Raw genomic sequence first — 17180 nt, 5'->3', positions numbered from 1 at the left:
AGACATTCAATAATAATGGTGCATATATTCCAAGAAATGTTGTTCTGCTGTGCCATTTCTATAAACATTCAATGGTTTGTTGGCCAACATTTTGCCAGTTGGACAGTTGTACCCATGGTATAGTTATACAGTGCAACTGTTGATGCTATGAAACACTTTGTCAGTGAGCACATTGAAGTTTCCAGTTTTCCAGTTGCATTGAATCAGGTGAGCAACAGTCATATTTGAATCATCCTATGTACATTACTCAGTGAAATATTATGATACGTATGTTATCAAATGTAGTAGCCTTGCAAGCTATCACTGAATCTGTTATGCCTATGAGTGAATTTGACTGTTGAAACTGCAAGCCAAGCAGTTAAGTAGAAAGGTGGAATGGAAATGGATAAGCATGCTAATCTCAGGGCAGCAACCTCTTCAGAAAGCAGAACAATGTTGTTTTTCCCCCCCATATTAAAACCTGGGTATTTTTCTAAGTTCCAGAGTCCAGGAATCTGATCTTAATCCAAAGCTCTTCATATTAACAAAGTGGTCCTCAGCCTGAATTTTTTTTTTGGATTCTCTGGTGGCACTGATTAGTAGATGTCCATCTTCATTGACATTTTAGAGCTGTAGCCCCTCACTTTTCTCTTGGTGACCTCTGAATTTTATGAGCAGTTGAGACTGAGTATCTGCCACAGAACGAAGTTAAGGGTTCGGGTTTAAAGAGCAGCTCTTTTTCGCTGATTTCCACCGTGGTAATGATTTCAAAGTTCAGGACCCAAACCGGGTCGAAATAATGAGCGGCGTTGTCATTACTGCAAATTACATCCAGCACCGAGGCCCTCGTTCAACTTAAAATTCTTAAATGTCTCAGACCTATGGGTTTTCATTAGCCTGAGACATTGGTGCATGTCCCTCTGAACCAAATTAGTTTTTACTTTATGAAAATGGGAGAGCTGTTTTTTTTTCTTTTTAATGTGACATTAGATATATGAGCTGAATTTGTTTTAATGCAGACATGTTTAAATGGTATAAATAAGGCATGTCTCATTTAAGCATGTTTAAAAGTCTATGGCTGAATTACTTGGCATTAAATAAATTCTGTGGCAAGTGGCAAGACTGTTTTATTATCCAATTATGAAGACTGATTTAAAGTAAATGTAAAGGTTTTATGTTTACGGACGTAATTCGGTTTGTGTTAAGCTCAGTAACAACCTTAGCAATGTTACTTCGAGAAATTAAACCACAATCTATTAGTGTCACTTCACTGATAAAATTTGTTTTTAATATAGATAATTTCTATGTCTAGAACCAACAGAACTAAAAGGTTTTTCTTTAATATTTTATTGTAATACAGTTCATACAATGTGCGTGTGTGTAATTAAGTTACATTTTGAATGACATTTGAAGAAAATTATAATTTTTGTGCAGCTTCAATGTTAAATCTATATCGATGGTGAAACATTTTGTCTAAAGTGGATTTAGTTGTATGACCCCTTAGGAGTTGGACCCTGCTGATAAAATAAAAGCCTCTGTACTTGCAGCAGGATTGTGTATAGTATATATACACAGTGTGTAGTGTATGTGTGTGTGCTATAAATGACACAATCTTTGTAATGTCAGAGATTCAGATGCAGTTTTATCTCATAAAATCCATATGTGTACAGAACAGTTGGGGTCGGGAAAAAAATTCCCAATCTAAACAGTTTTAGTTGGTCTATATGACCGAGTCCAGAATATACTAGTAGCCACGCCTTCTATAAGGAATACCATACATTGGATTTGGTTCATGTATTGATGTGCTACAGTAAAATTGCACAATAGAGCCAGACAATCAGAACACGACAGTTCACTTCGATGTGGTACTCGGAAAATCCTTAGCAATGAGAAATGTCTTGTGCTTTTTGTTGTTCTCTGAAATTGGTTCCTGTGCTTTACATGGGCACTTGCAGGAAGCGTTTGAAACAATACGACGGCCCTGCTGCACATACAGTCAATGCGCTGGCCTGCATCTCGCTTCCTTCCGTCAATCCAAACTTATTTTTAAAGGCGGCCTTCACGGGAAGTGCTGCTATTGTATGCATAGAATTGGGGTGGCAGGGTAATAGCTCGGGACTCTGGACCTAAGTCTGTGCTTTATTATCATGAGTTGTAAACTTCAGCTGTGTGATTTGGGCAAGGTAATCTGCCGTGTTTTTAAACTAGTAGCATATGAAATGATGACCACTGTCACCAGTGCTACTTCTGTGCAATTGTATTGTTGACATACTTCGGAAGGAAATGGGTTTGTAGAGTCATGCTGTTTGGCATGAGAGATTTCAGGGAGGTGACTACCGGATTCGTAATAAGCTATGACTGTAAATGGTATCCCGATGGAATCTTTGAACAGTTAGCATGGTTGGTGCCTGCTTAGGGTGGCAGCCCCCTGCTGGTGAAGGCCTCATGCCAATCAACTGCTTTAAATCTTCCAATTTCTTTGCTTTAATTCAAACTGGCACCACCCACTGTGCTAGCTAAACTTTCATTGGCTGAGCTTTTCACATCATCTTGGAGAATGGTTCTGAGTGCTGTCAATGCCATCAAGTTCAGTTATGTAAATTCAGGTTCAGTATGTATTATAGGTTTGTATCGGACTAGAAATAAGGACCAAGCCCGCCAATGCCCAACGTCTTTATGGCCCAACCCAAACTAGCCCGATTAGCTCTGGCCACATTTGAAGCCAAAAGCCAATAGAGCCTGATCACTGATATAACAAGCCAACATCATACAGCACAACAGTAAATAATTTCCCACAGGAAAGCAGCTAGTGGAGATGCATGCGATGGTGCAAAAGCAAAGCTTCTGTTTTTTATAGTGTACTGTTATGCACAATTAGCAAAACCTGCTATTATTGAGCTTTCATACTTTTATAAAACACGTTTCTCCTTCTGTTAAATGTGACCTTAGTGTGTTTTTTTGCATTAACCTCTTGAAGCAGCAGTATTTGTGTGAAACATGCTTGTAAAATGGAGGAATTGTTTATATTATATTGTTCCTAATGATCAGAACAGACTAGACCGCTAACTTTAGTGCTGTTTCTCCTTCTGTTAAAGAACACTTCTAAGTTTGATGCTCCTGTGCTGTCTATAATGGTATGATAGAAAAACTGGAAGCTTTGTGCCATTGTTGCTACGCTAATATATGTAAACATGGGTTGGCAGCAGACCAGTACCCAATCTGACCTGCAATCATAGAGCTAAACATAGCCTGATACAATATCACAGCATATCTACGGGCCCCATATGGCTTGGGGTAAGATATGAAGACCTCTAGTGTGTATATTGTTCATTTTGGTGTTGAGGGGTAGAACCTTATCGCCCCATTTTTCAAAAATGTTGACAGCTGATTAGGACTGCTTTGAAAGAAAAAAATCAAAGATCAATTGAAAGAGAATATCAATTAAGCAGTCTTTGATCAATATTCTTCAAATAAAATTATCCAATTGTATTGAATTTGCACCTTTCTTTTGTGATCAGCAGATACCTATGTTAAAATGTATAATACCGGTATAAAGAAAGAGCATCATATTTTGTGTTTTGATCCTTTCTCCCATTGAAATAACTTAAAAACAGGGCAATTCTTACTTTTGTTAACAGCTCACGGCAGATTTTGCAGCAGATCGTACGATTTTCTAAAGGTCACAGAGGTCATGGAGTTTTGTCCTCGGTGTCCGTTCCGTACCCGTACCAGCACGCTCGGTATTGTGGAATGTGTAAACTTCTCCCTGTATTTGCAGAGGGGTTTGTATTGAAATGAGGAGTGTAAACTCAATTATCAGCCCTACACCTAGACAAACATCTCCCTCATCTCTCCCAGTGCATGGCTGTGATTCATTATTGGGTCTTACATATATCCCATTTCCAATAAGCCATCTTCAATTTGTGAAGTACTTTGCATGTGAAGGTTAATCAATAAGGGTTGACGAGATGGCCCAGTTACGCGAGTGCTTGGATTCCGCTACGATATGTCGCCCATATCATGAAAAGTCCAAAAATGGTGTTAATGAAAGGAGAGCTCCTTCCAGTCTATACCTGCGCAAATACGGCAATCTTGCCGTCATGTTGAGAAACAAAGGGCTATGAAGATATGTGTGTGACGGGTCACGATGCCAAGTCCTTTGTAATTCCTGCTGCTCACGTAACTGATTTAGACCAACAGCTTTTTTTTTTTTATAGATTTTTAAAGATAATACTCCCTGGCTAGCCGATTTTACGAGGAGCATGCTCCTGACATTCTGCATGTGCTTCATCAAGATGAGAGCAGTGCCTAAGAAACTGCACCCGGGAAATTTAAGGTTCGAGCTGTGGAGTAAGACTGCTGTAATGACTTTTAAGTAAAGACGCTTCACTTTAATCACCACAGTAAATATCCTGCAGATCGATTGGACCCTCACTGTAAAATGTGTAGTTGTGTGCAACACTCTGGAAAAGTGTGACGGCCATGCAAATGAAAATATGATGAGGGTGGGCCTTCTGCAACTTTGAGCTTTCTACATGCTCGACAAGACAAACCAGCTTGGAGTCGGGGTCAGAACTTTTCATAAAGCCGGCGCTGTTCCCAAAGGGAACCTGATCCCTGATCTCTGGTGTGTCTGAGGGGGTGAGTTTCATCGGTGTCACGGTGGAAGCCCTCTTGCAAACCTAGGGGATTGATCCAGGGGGCGGGGTCGATTCAAAAGGTCCCTCATTCCACCCCTGAAACTCCAGCACTTTGAGGAACACCCATTCGGATAGAGCTGTCTGCTCTCACACATTTCCCTCTGTTAAGAGGATCACAGCTTAATTAAAATATACCTTGGTCTCTCTTTTATGATGTAGGTGGGGCACTAACAGCCTCACTGGAAAATGATAACGATTAAAATACAGGTTCTCCTAATCCTCTGCCCTCCTGGTGAAGCATTGATCCATTCACTAAGTGAAAGCTGATGTCTTCTCCCGAGTAGAAAAATCTCATTACCTCTCTCACCGTCTCGTGTGGAGGTGTTTTTGCGATATAACAAGTCTGCTGGAATAAAACCAACAAGACAATTGCACAGAATGCTGCTGATGATATCATCCTTGTCCCTCTCATCTTTATCTTTACAACTCTTAACATGCTCCTAACCCATTTAGCCAGATACCCGATCATTTCCGATGTCTGTTTCTGAAAGGTGAGAGCACACAGGGGAATGCAGTTTGATGAAGCTGGCTCACCGCTCTTTGACACGGCCTTTCAAAATGCGTATTTGCGTAGCTTTTTTCCTTTTTAAGCATTTGTATTTTCTGCAACCTAATGTGCATACAAATGTATCGTGTTACTCTTTGCTGTTCGGTTAATCTCTTCCAATCAGGGAAAAAGTTGAAAGACCCTTTAAAGTATTTTAATTGTGACTGTTCAGGGTTCTTTGCTGGAAAACATCAGAGAACATACAGTATGTTCTGGTTTTCTTCTGGTCTTTAGTCGTGTTGTTTATCATCTTCTGTCCGCATCTATCTCTTCATCTGTTTTTTGGGCTGCATTGTTGAGGGGAAAGGCCACATAGACCTTGGAAGTGGCACTTAAATCTTTTCACGACGGCCTGGAAACGGCCTTCGTGATTCGCTATTTTTGTATTCGGAATAATACACATTTTTCAGAGCCATTTATGTGATTGTCGAGCAATGCCTGTTATGGAAATGTACAAGCACTCCTTTAGTTGCTTTTAAAGCTTTCTTGTCTTAATTGGTCCTGAACGCTACATGCCGAGCGATTTTTTAACAAATAAAACGATCCCCATTATAATTTGCGTTTAAAATAGTCCAGTAATTGCACTAGCAGAGGTGCACTCTGTGGTCACATTATGCAAGACTGAAGGAGGATAACTGACAGTCAGTGAGAATGTTATTGGATGGATGAAGAAACCAGTGGTGGAGGTGCCAAATTATTATTGTTTGATTCCTGGTGATTTTTTCTTCTGTTTATGGACACGGGCCAGGTGGCTCAGTATTTATATGTTAGGATTGTTATGGGTGCTCGCGGTGGCAAACCTTGTAAACCTGCTTCAGGAAAAGGAGTTGATATGCCAGGCAAGTTGGCAACTGACTAACAGTGAAAACCTAATGGCGTTCAACTAGCTGCATTAAATTGTCATTATCAGCCAAATCAAGGATGGGTAATTTCAGTCCTTGAGGGATGTGATATTTCAGTTTTATTCCATCTTTTAATTGCTTGAAGTCCTTTTTGGATGAGAGCTTAAATCACCTGTTATTCCAGGTCTAAACTAATTTCCCAGGTTCCCATAGGAACGCAGCCCTTCAGGAAGTGGATTCGTGTACCATTTAACCAGATTATCTGAATTTCAGTTTTTCTTCTGAAGCAGTCCTTTAAACCGTTTCAATCCAAAATAATTGTAACAAATAGCTTTTTGGACCTTTGCATAAATGTGTTTTTCCTGTAACTATACAAGTAGTCAATTAAAAGTCATGGAGTTAGGTTTTCGAAGTGGCTGTTTTCAAAAAATGTGAATCAAAAACTCTTAAATAGAAGTTAATGGTATTAAGTAGCCGTTTTTATAACTAACTTTTGACAAATGCTTCTACTTGAAGACTGTTGATATGCTGGAGCAAAATAATGATTGCTCCTGTCAGAAAACTTGGGACAGGGGATAAGGGGGTATTGATGCACTGCGCTACGTAATGCAGCAATACAGACCGAGGTCATTGTGACAAATCGCACGTAAGAGCTCAGGCGTGAATTTTTTTTATTGCTGCTAGTATACCCTAAGCATACGCACAAAGAAACCCCGACAGTTGCTCTCCATTACTATCACTTCTTGTAGCAAAGCCTAGATGAGCCTCTACAGACCCATTACATTCCATGGGTTTTGGTGTTTATTATGGTAACTATTAAAAAGAAAAAACATCAGCATGACAGTGTCAGCCAAAGAATAAAACCTAGGTAAGCAGGTGGCAGTGAAGATATGTTCTTGTTCTATGTATTAATCACCAAGGGTGAAGCTTTTTGTTTATTAGCATTGTCATCAAGTGCTGATGTATTGAAGGTCCGGTGACGGGGGTAGTTGTAGCTGACAAATCACCAACAGATTGCTTCCTTTATTTCAGGAGTGGGAAAAAGGGGGGAAAAAATGATTTTGTTAGTATAATGAGGTGCAAAATTGGCACATGCCAGGTGTGTAATGTGCTTTAGATGCCAACTCCATTATTGTGGATGCAGGCTTAATTGCCTTTTTAGAAAGCCAAACCTTTTTTGCATTCTCCACGTGTCTGGCGCTAATGTTTCTCATGTGCATCGCAGAGATTATGGACAGCACATTCACCATTTACCCTGTTGCTGTGTCTTACAGCAACAAGGAAGGAGTGGATTGTTTGCGAACACTTTCTCACATTTTAGTTTTTTATGTTGTGCTGTGTGGAAATCTGTATATTTCGAGCTTATGGAACCAGATGTATCCTGTAGGAATTTTGTTTGGTTCTTTTGAATGAGTTTCTTCAACACCTCTATATCCTATTTTAAAAAGATCAGGTATAGATCAATCAACCATTTTATCTGACAAATAATATAAATATATTTATTTGTAATATGGTGTCTGATACATGTGACAAGATGAAAATGTATATTTGCTTGTCTTTTCTTTTAATACGGGACTCCAGGGATGCTTACTTCTGGGTTTGTCCGGGGATGCTTACTTCTCCTTCACCCATAAATCATTTGTATGTGTATATACTGTACATGGACACAAATTAGGATGCAATAGTGTATTGAATCCATGTCATGTGTTTTTAATAAATCTTGCAAATACTGACAAGGCCTTTCCACAATCAGAGGTAAGCTTTTCTGGCCATGGGTGAAGTGCCATTTCATGACCTTGCATAACTTGAACAACTAAAACAAAAGTATACTGGTTTTTTGTGCAGATTTTCATTATTTACAATGTTAAAGGTGCGATATGTAAGTTTGATTTAGAACACTTTTGTTCTTATTTTGTTAAATTTCCTTCACATCCTGACAGATATCAATAAATTAAAAGTTCAAAGAAAAAAATCTGATTTCTCTGACTGTGCCAAAATGTAGCTCTCTCTTGCTTGTTTTGCCAAACTTACATGCTGCACCTTTAATATGGCAGCTCAGAAAATGAAACATGATTTTGTTTTATTTGTATACTAGAAGTAGCCTACACTACAGCGCCCCAAAAGGTGTTGGTGCCAAAGTAGCCTGCCCTAGTTGCTACATTGTACCACAAATTGGCTGATTTCAGTTAATCTAGGTAAAGAATATAATCAGGACAGGATTTGGGCTTTGGGATTCTATTGATTCACATTAATAAAAGCTTTGTGTAAGTGAAGTCAATGTAAAAAATAAAAAAAAATGAAAATACAGTAATAACTACGGAGTTCACTTTCATTGGGAATAGAGCATGCTTGATACGCTCTGGAGAACTTTTGAATCCCAGTAATGCTGAGCTTTCAATCTGCCTTATGCTTTATTGTTATGATAGCAGTTAAGACAAGTTTAGCTTTTTCTTGTTGCTTAGATTTCTGTGACTCCACTACTATACATTTATTTTCAAAAGGGAAAAAACCAGACTTCTATTCAACATTTTTTTGGCACAAGAGAATGTGGGTGCCATCAGGGAATGTGCACTTCCCTTTATTAAAAGATTCTGTGTTAATCAGCAGTGGTCTTGTTTAGCTGTTTCTTTCATCCAAAGATAATTATTTTTCATTAAGTTTCACACAACTTGCAAATTTCCCAGCATTACTTGCGAACAATTCCCTAGCAGATTATTTTGGGTACTCACATTAGCCTTTTTCCTATTGGCTCAGTGTCACTCCTGTGCCTTGAGTAACTCCACAGAAGCAGTCTGTTCATTTCAGGAAGTGTCCTATCCACAATCTGCAAGCAAGTATCAATGCACGTAAACCGTAGGGCCAATAAAACATTATAACCACACTTCGGTACTGTGGGAGTCAATTAAAAAAGTGGATGGGAGCTCAGGACGGTAATCAGATGTAAAGCATAGACTGAGGGCATTCAAAAGCAAGCCAGTGTGTTTCACCATAGCTTAATCATTCCTTAAAAAAACAATCCTAGAGACTGTCCATGTTGCCTGAAGTCCTTAAACAATATCATTATTATTATGAATGATCAAATTACTGCACCTTGCTGCAGGCTGAAGTAGATTAACAGTGAAGTTCCCTTGGAAATTGAGTAAAGTGGAATTTTGCACAACGTTCTGCAATTTAATCTAGATTAGGAAGGCTGCATTGCGCAAGACTGTACATGTCACTCAAGGGGTACCCCTTGTTTTATTCATATTGCAGCTGGGTGCTTGGTGATGATGTAAAACCGCCTCTTGGGGCTTATTTCTCTGGCAGTTACATTTGCAGCAACTACAGGCGATGTGTGGAAACCAATATGTGTGGAAACCCTGGTTGTACGGTAACTGTGTTTACCATATTTAGCAATCGTTATTGTCGTAGAGGACACTCACTGCTGTGTATTTGTTGGGATCAATGATTCGAGATTAGATCGAGCAGCTCACCACACGATGGGCTTTTTAGCGCCTGCCTCAGATCCTGACTGTCAGTCATCCTGACTGCAGTTCAGAACCTAAGCTGGCAGCTCATGTGAACCGTGGGAAATAAGCACCAGACTTTACTGTTCTGTGTCCCTTTGGGGGTCCTGCATGTACAGGTCTCCTCTCAGTTTTCCCAGGGTTGCATGAGTCATTGCACAAAGTCATAGTGGGCCAGAAGGTAACAGCTTGGGATTTCACCTTATGAAGTACCCGGTTAAATTTTTCATTCCAAACCATTTTTGCAAATTATGTTAAGTTCATTTCAAGCACCGAATTGATCTGATAAATATACCTGGTGTATAGATCATCATAAATTTGTCACAAGAACAACCCTTTTATCATTTTTATGAATGAGAACATGAAAGATTATTTTGTTAGCACTAACTTAGCACTAACACGATAGCGATTTAGCCTCATTTAAACAAGAAAAAATAAAATCTCACCATGTAGACATTTTACAGTTCCTGCCTTCTCTACTGAACCCCTTTTTTAAAACTAAAATATGAATATATTGAGAGGTTTCTCATGCGCAAGCAAAGCCTTGAGCCGCTCTTGAAGTTGCCATGGTGCAGCTTGTCTGGGATTTAATGATGGATACCGAGGACCTGGAGACCAAACACAATCACGTTAATTTAGCATTTCAGGGTCAGCAGGATGTGGTTTTCTGTGACCTCCATGCTTGCTGTCCAGGTTTTTGAGGCATGTCATAACACGTGTGCACTCTAACAAGTGCACTTATTACATGGGTCGATGAGAGGCAGCTCGAGCACCTGGCTCAAAAAGAGATTTCAGGGTTGAAGCCTTAGACTGAGCGGTGGGCGGGGGGAGGGGGGAGAGGGGGCGAGCTCGCTAGCCCACTACGGACGTCAGCGGGGACGGCATTGACCGAACTCACGTCTCCCCCGTCGTCGCACCCTGCCACTGCGCCCCCCTCCCCCCCCAACGCCAGCGGGTTTGGTTCTCATTTAATTCTGCGTGCGCGACTGATCTCCGGCTCGTTATCCGTGAGCATAGGGTGATGGAATCGGAAGGAATCACACGGCTCTCCCCCAGGAGGGGCAGGTTTTCCCCGCTGTTACTGATGTGTCAAATGGGAGGCATTTCATGAAGGATGCGCGCGGCTGCGTGCCCGTGCTCCAGGGGGGGCTCCAGTATTCCCATCTTTCCCGTCAGCACAGCTGCCTCTCTGCTGCTCGAAAGACTAATATCATCCCTCTTTCCTCCATCATCTGTGCTAATTCGTGAACCTTTGCGATTTGAAGACGACAAAAATTGTCAACTGAATCGTTGTTGTGGTGACTGCCGCTGGGTTTCAATGTGGCGATGGGCCCAGTGGTCTGGTGTTGAATCCCGATGGTGCCTGTGGCAACTACAGTTTGAAAAGCGTTGTCCTGAGATGAAAGTTTCATTTGACCAGATGTCCCTGTCTCATTATGTGATGGGAATCAATAGACTGGGGATTTAAAGAACAAATGACTAATCAGTCCTTTGATTGTCGTTTGATCAAATTTTTCCTTTTTGTCTTTTTTTGTGTGCGTCGTGATTGTGAATTAATGTGACGTGCAATAGTGTTGAAACTGTTTGAATGTTTAGTTTCTTAGACCTTGGTCTTGAACTATTAAACATGATAATCATGCCGTCCGGATTTTGACTTCTTCCATAGTGATAAAGCTCTGGAGTGAGTCCTGATTTAATATTTATTCCCAAGTTATCCACCTGTGTGTGCTCCCAACCCTTTTGTTTAAACATTCATGGAAGGTGTTGCATGCAATTTTTGTCTTTCTGTTTTGGATAGAGACAAAATTGGGCAGAGCTTTACTATCAGCTGTAATGTGGAGGCAATTATAACAGTGAGTGACATTGCAAGGGAACATTATGGTTGATTCTGCTGTTGGTTTTTACTGCTCAATTCTACAATTGCAACTGATTTCACATAAGTCGAATAAGTCAATTTCTGCCAGATCTGCTGTGTCCCTGTATGTGAGTATTTGCATAGTAAAACAAGCACATTCACATGTTAACGGCTGCACTGTGCAAAGGAACAGTGAGGCCACCACGCTTAAATCAACTAAATCGAATGCATCTTGCAGAATTGTGTCAACAGTGAGACCCAAAGTCAATAGCTGGGTTTCCTGGACGATTGAGGTCATTTAAATATTATGATATGGTTATTCATTGATGTTCTTGAGATGGGGATCCTGCACCAGACCTCAGGTATTATGCCTGTGGTCCCACATGCCACATTAACCAAGCAGCTGAAGTGCACTCTGTGCATTGTGTGAAGAAGCACCCATTTAACTCCCATGAGCTTTAAAACTCAAACTCCCTTAACCAATTATTCTCACGTGACCAACAAGAGTGGGCTTCACTCTTCCATTTGTTTTAAAGTATAAGGAATGCATCATGTTTCCAGCTATCCATTTCAGAACTACTGTGTCTGGTAATCTTATCAAAGTCTACTGTGAAAAAACATGGTTATGGCTTATAGCCATAAAGCATACCTGGCTTTCACCTTGCCACTGCAAGCTCAGTGTGAATGCTGTGCAGTTCAGAACTATAAATCTGTCCTCTTTTTTGGGACATATCCAGTATTTCATATTAATCGCAAATTTGTAAGCTCCCACATCTTTGTGTGTATCACTGTGGCTACTCACTGTGTACTCGCAATGTGATTTGGCTCTGAGACTAATTGACTTATAACTGCTCTGTAAAGTTGCGGTATAATGAAATGCTCATGGTGGTGTCATGTTTGCTTTATGAAGGTCTTTAGAAGCCCTGCATATAGCCTTATACATGTAACATAATGTGAGCAAAAAGAAATCACAAGGTGGGAAACCTTTCAAATTTCTTCCCTTCTAGCTTATATGAAGAAGTACAGATAAGGAGGTATTGAGCGCTGGCTCTCTTTCCACAGGTTCGGCCTTCATGATGGTGAACACGTCCGGCAGGTTTGCCGGGCAGAAGGCCCAGTTGCTTATGCCCCAGCTGAAGGAGAACGACACCCACTGCGTTGTGTTCCAGTACTTTGTGGCGGGCCCGGAAGGGTCCAGCCCTGGACAGCTGAACGTCTACGTGAAAGAGAACCACAGCCCCCTGGGAATTCCAGTTTGGAATATCTCCGGCCACACTTCTCCATCCTGGGGCCAGGTGGAGCTCGCCATCAGCACCTTCTGGCCAAATTTCTACCAGGTAAGATCATCCACATCGGCTACACTTTGCATGAACAGATGCAAGGCTAGATATATTAGCTAGTGGAGCCTATGAAAACTGCTCATGAATTTCAAACATACCTGATCAAATTACCTAGTGTCACACCATTAGAGCTGAACAATAAACTTCATATGTAAAATTTATGATTATCTTTCTTACAACGCAACCTAATGTTGGTCTTCAGCTCAATATAAAATGCATACTAACAGCTCTGAATTTCTCTTACAGTGCCATGAAAAAGTCTGATTTTTTCTTATTGCATATGTGTCACTCTGAATGGTTTCAGATATTTAGACAAAATTAAATATTAGACAAAGGGAAAAGGAGTAAATGCAAAACACACTTTTAAACTGTTATATCATTTATTTAATGAAAAAAAGTTATCAAACACCCATATCACCCATGTGAAAAAAGTAATTGCTCCTTAGTTACTAGGTCAACCAATCAACCAAATGTAATTGATAATTAGATTCAGCTGATTGAACACAACCAGGCTTGATTGCAGCCATCCCTGTTGAATCTGAACCTTGCTCATATTGAGCCTTACCATCACAGTGAAGTAGTCACCACAAAGTTTCAACAAGCACACTTCAGCATGTAAGTTGAAATATATGAGTCTAGAATACAAGCCATACAAGGCTCTGGAACTCCACTGAACCGCAGTGAGAGCCATTATCTCCAAATGAAGAACACTTTGTACAGTGGGGAATCTTCCCAGGAGCCAGCCTGCCAAAATATCTCCAAGGGTGCAGCAAAAACTCATTCAGGAAGTCACAAAAGATCCCAGATGAACATCCAAAGTATTGCAGGCCTTTCTAGACTCAGCTCATAGTCATGACTCCTCAATAAAAAAAGAAAACAAAATTGATTCACGGAATAGCAGCAAGGGGGTAACCACTGCCAAACAAGAGAAACATCAATGATTGACTCACAAAAAAGCGCCTGGATGATCCCTGAGCTACAGATGTAGTGGAACTTTTTGGACTATACAGGTCCCATTATGTCTGACATAAAACAACTGCGGTATTTCACAGTAAGAACATCAAAACAACAGTGAAACATGGTGGTGGTATTCAGATAGTGTGGGGATGCTCTGCTGCCTTGGAACCTGGACGACTTGTCATTATTGAAGGAACCATGAAGTCAGGAACCATTTTCTTAAGGAAAATGTCCAGTCATCTGTCTATGGGTGAGCTGAACCCAAACACTAAAGCAAGTCTGAGTCTGAATGGCAGAAGAGAAACAAAATTAATGTTTTGGAGTGGCCGAGTCAAAGTCCTGACTTGAACCCAATAGAGATGCTGTGGCAGTACTTGAAAAAAAAACAGTTTATGTTGGAAAATTTACCAATTTGTCTGAATTAAATGGTTACTCAATGAAGAGTGGGCTAAAATTCCTCCACAGCGATGAGAAACACTGATATCAAATTATATGAAGAATTTGGCTGCAGTTGTTGCTGCTAAATGTGGTCCAACCAGTTAAGTTTAAAAGGGCAATTCTTTTTTCACGTGGTGTTATAAGGTGTTTGATACTTTTTAAATTAAATAATGCATTTTTAAAAAATATAAAAATGTGTGTGTTTACTCATGTTCCCATTGTCTAAAATTACATTTTGTCTAAAGATCTGAAACCAGTCAGTGTCATTCAGGCATATATTCAATAATATAAGAAATTAGGAAGGGGACAGATTTTTACTGTACAAAAATGTCAAAAAAAAAAATTGAAAATACCCACTTAACACAGCACAGTTGTTGCTTGGTAACATCTATTCTAAATACTCATTCACACAAAACTGTGTAACCAGGCAGTTCAGAAAGGGGTCTTTGACATAACTTTGTTCAGGCTTGTTGATAGATGCTGAAAGTCACATTTAACTTGAAGTAATAATGTCCCCCTCCAAACCAGCAAATAATTTTATCATGACTCTCTGCGTGAGAGTGAGTGGAGTCTGATGTAACAATGGCTAAGAAAGAGTCAGTGCTGTGTTACCTGCTGCAGAGCAACAGGATGCCTATGCACAACTTGCCTTTCTCCCAAAGAGCTCTCATCCATCTGTCTAATAAACACAAAAAGGGTCAGAGACTGAGGCTGCATGGAACATAAGGTAATTACGGGAACAGTAAATTGGTGACTTTGCAGCTGGGCACCACTCTGCTGAAGTTTAGTGCCGAAAAGTACTGCTAATTTTAACCTGCTATTTTATCTAAATGACTGTGGGTTTGTGAATGCATTGTGCTTTGAATGTATGGCATGTTTTGAATGAACAGAACATTTTATTTTTTTATTCTATTTTTATAAAGAGCACGTCCTGCTGTTCAAGCCCTTGTGATTGAGGGTGACTATGGTTGCCTTTGTTTTTGAGCTACACTTGTTCTTTATGGAAAGCATAACTACCATGATTTTTATTTCTATTAATATTATTTTTTAAATCAATTTTACTACTACAACAATAGCATAATAATAATACTAATAATAATAATAGTAGTATTATTAGTAGTATTATTTGGTCACCTGTAAGGCAATTTCATAATGAATGATCTTAATAGAATTAAATCTTCAGAATCGTTCATCATAGTCATCATAACAATACAAATAATTGTTAATGCATACTGGTGATATTCATAAAAGAAAAACATTGTAGGCAAATCGACATTAGCTACGATTACAAGCTGAATGAATTACTTTGCCTGAATGAATGTCCTAGTTAAAGGACAAAATCAGTCGTTTGTACTGTGACATCTGAGCTCATCAAATCTGACACTGAAAATGATTCTGCTGAAAAGGACCTGACCTGAAATTGCAGCTCTTGGGTGCTTGCAAAAGCAATTGTCAAGGTTCATAAGCTCCTGACACGTAGTTCCGCGCACTTGAATTTCAGGAGCTAAATTTGCTAAATAGGATAAAGTGTGTTCTGAGTTTGTGCTTTCAATTTTGTCTCAAGGCTTGCTTGATTTCTTTACCAGTAATCCATCCTATTATATGACTGGATCAAGTGACTGTACACTGTACGTTATATTTTTTTAGCCTTTTACATTTTTTTTGGTCTCTTTCAAAACATATTCAATTGGTTTGGATAGTCATGGAGCCTGAGGTGGTGAAACTGATGGTGGCATTACCTTGCATTCATTACACAGACACATTTGTACCAAGCGACTTACAAAGCAAATTGTTTTAAGTGTGCTAAAGCATCATGTATGGGAAAAAATATGACCAATTGTGACAATTAATCAGAAAAACTGTGCACTCTGCTCAAAGGGCCGAACAACCTAGCGAGAAATTGTAGGCTTAGTTGGGAAGCGGTGCGGTTTTGATCAAATTTTCGAGAAAATAAAAAAATCTGAGCGACAATGTGTCTTGTCCTGGTAGTGATGACACATACCACCGTGCGATTATCACAGTTGTCACCCCGGGAGAAGAGCTGGTTTGACAGCATGTATTGTGGAAGTCATGTACTGCATATGAAGGAGGACAGGGGGACATGCAGTCTAACTTGACCATAGGGTTGCCAGATTTAGAACTTGTCAAAACTAGACAGTATCCGTGCTGTCAGAACTGATCGCGGACCTGGCCAGGCGGGGGAGGGGGGTTGGGTGTAACAGTGGAGACAGAGGAAATTCATTAAGTAGCGACTAGTTTCATTACAACCTAATGGCTAAATTTCAATCAGTTATTCAGACTGGCCATTTATATTGTCTGGTAGAGACCACACCTTGTGCACCGGGCCTTGTGCAAATCATTTGAAAATAAGATATATTCCGGTCCAACACCTTGCATCTGGCAACCCTACTTGACTGCTCAGTGTTCAGCAAGTTTGGTGTGAGGAACATAAGGGGTGCGTGTTCTTCGCAGTCTTTAGATTACAGCGGGAGCTGCTTTAATTGCCTCTTGTCAGCAGGCCTCTTGGACTATTCGGAGTTGCACTAGTTAGACATGCTCCTCACAAGCGCAGGGCTCTCTGATGGCAGCTGAAAATGATGAATATATCTCAAGGTGTTTGGAGAAATAACCACCATCTGTTGTTACAAAAGCCACACAGAAGGAGCATCCATTTCCTGTGATCGCTCCATCCGCATAGCACCACCGCACATAATTTGCAAAGACAGCAGTTGTGACTTTTTAATACTCTCTCCGATTAACAATAGATATTGCAATCTTCAAAACTATATCTAATCAGCAATGTAGAACTAATTATAGGTATCCTTAATTGCACGGTATCCTAAGTGTTTGTCAAAATGAAACCACCTGGTACTCAGAGATTACTTTCTTTTATTTTGTAATTACAGGGTAGCCTTTTTCTTCTCTCTCATTGGATCTGAAATCAGCAGTTCTAATTACATTGTTATTGGGTCACCTCCAAAAACTTTTAATTGATCATGTGGTGCAATTTGAATGT

The 17180-nt window shown here is 40.0% G+C and overlaps 1 protein-coding gene across 16 annotated transcripts in view; it reads left to right on the top strand.

Moving 5' to 3' along the window:
* Positions 1–17180, top strand: part of ptprma (protein tyrosine phosphatase receptor type Ma) — a 206478-nt gene that overhangs the window by 54494 nt on the left and 134804 nt on the right. For all 16 annotated transcript variants that reach the window (XM_035415359.1, XM_035415353.1, XM_035415358.1 and 13 more), the window contains exon 3: positions 12492–12766. In XM_035415359.1, coding sequence (XP_035271250.1) covers positions 12492–12766 — 275 coding nt within the window. The remainder of the gene's footprint in view (positions 1–12491; positions 12767–17180) is intronic.

This window comes from Anguilla anguilla, chromosome 4, assembly GCF_013347855.1.
Source record: "Anguilla anguilla isolate fAngAng1 chromosome 4, fAngAng1.pri, whole genome shotgun sequence".
NCBI lineage: Eukaryota > Metazoa > Chordata > Actinopteri > Anguilliformes > Anguillidae > Anguilla > Anguilla anguilla.
This window is presented reverse-complemented; position numbering and strand designations above follow the sequence as displayed.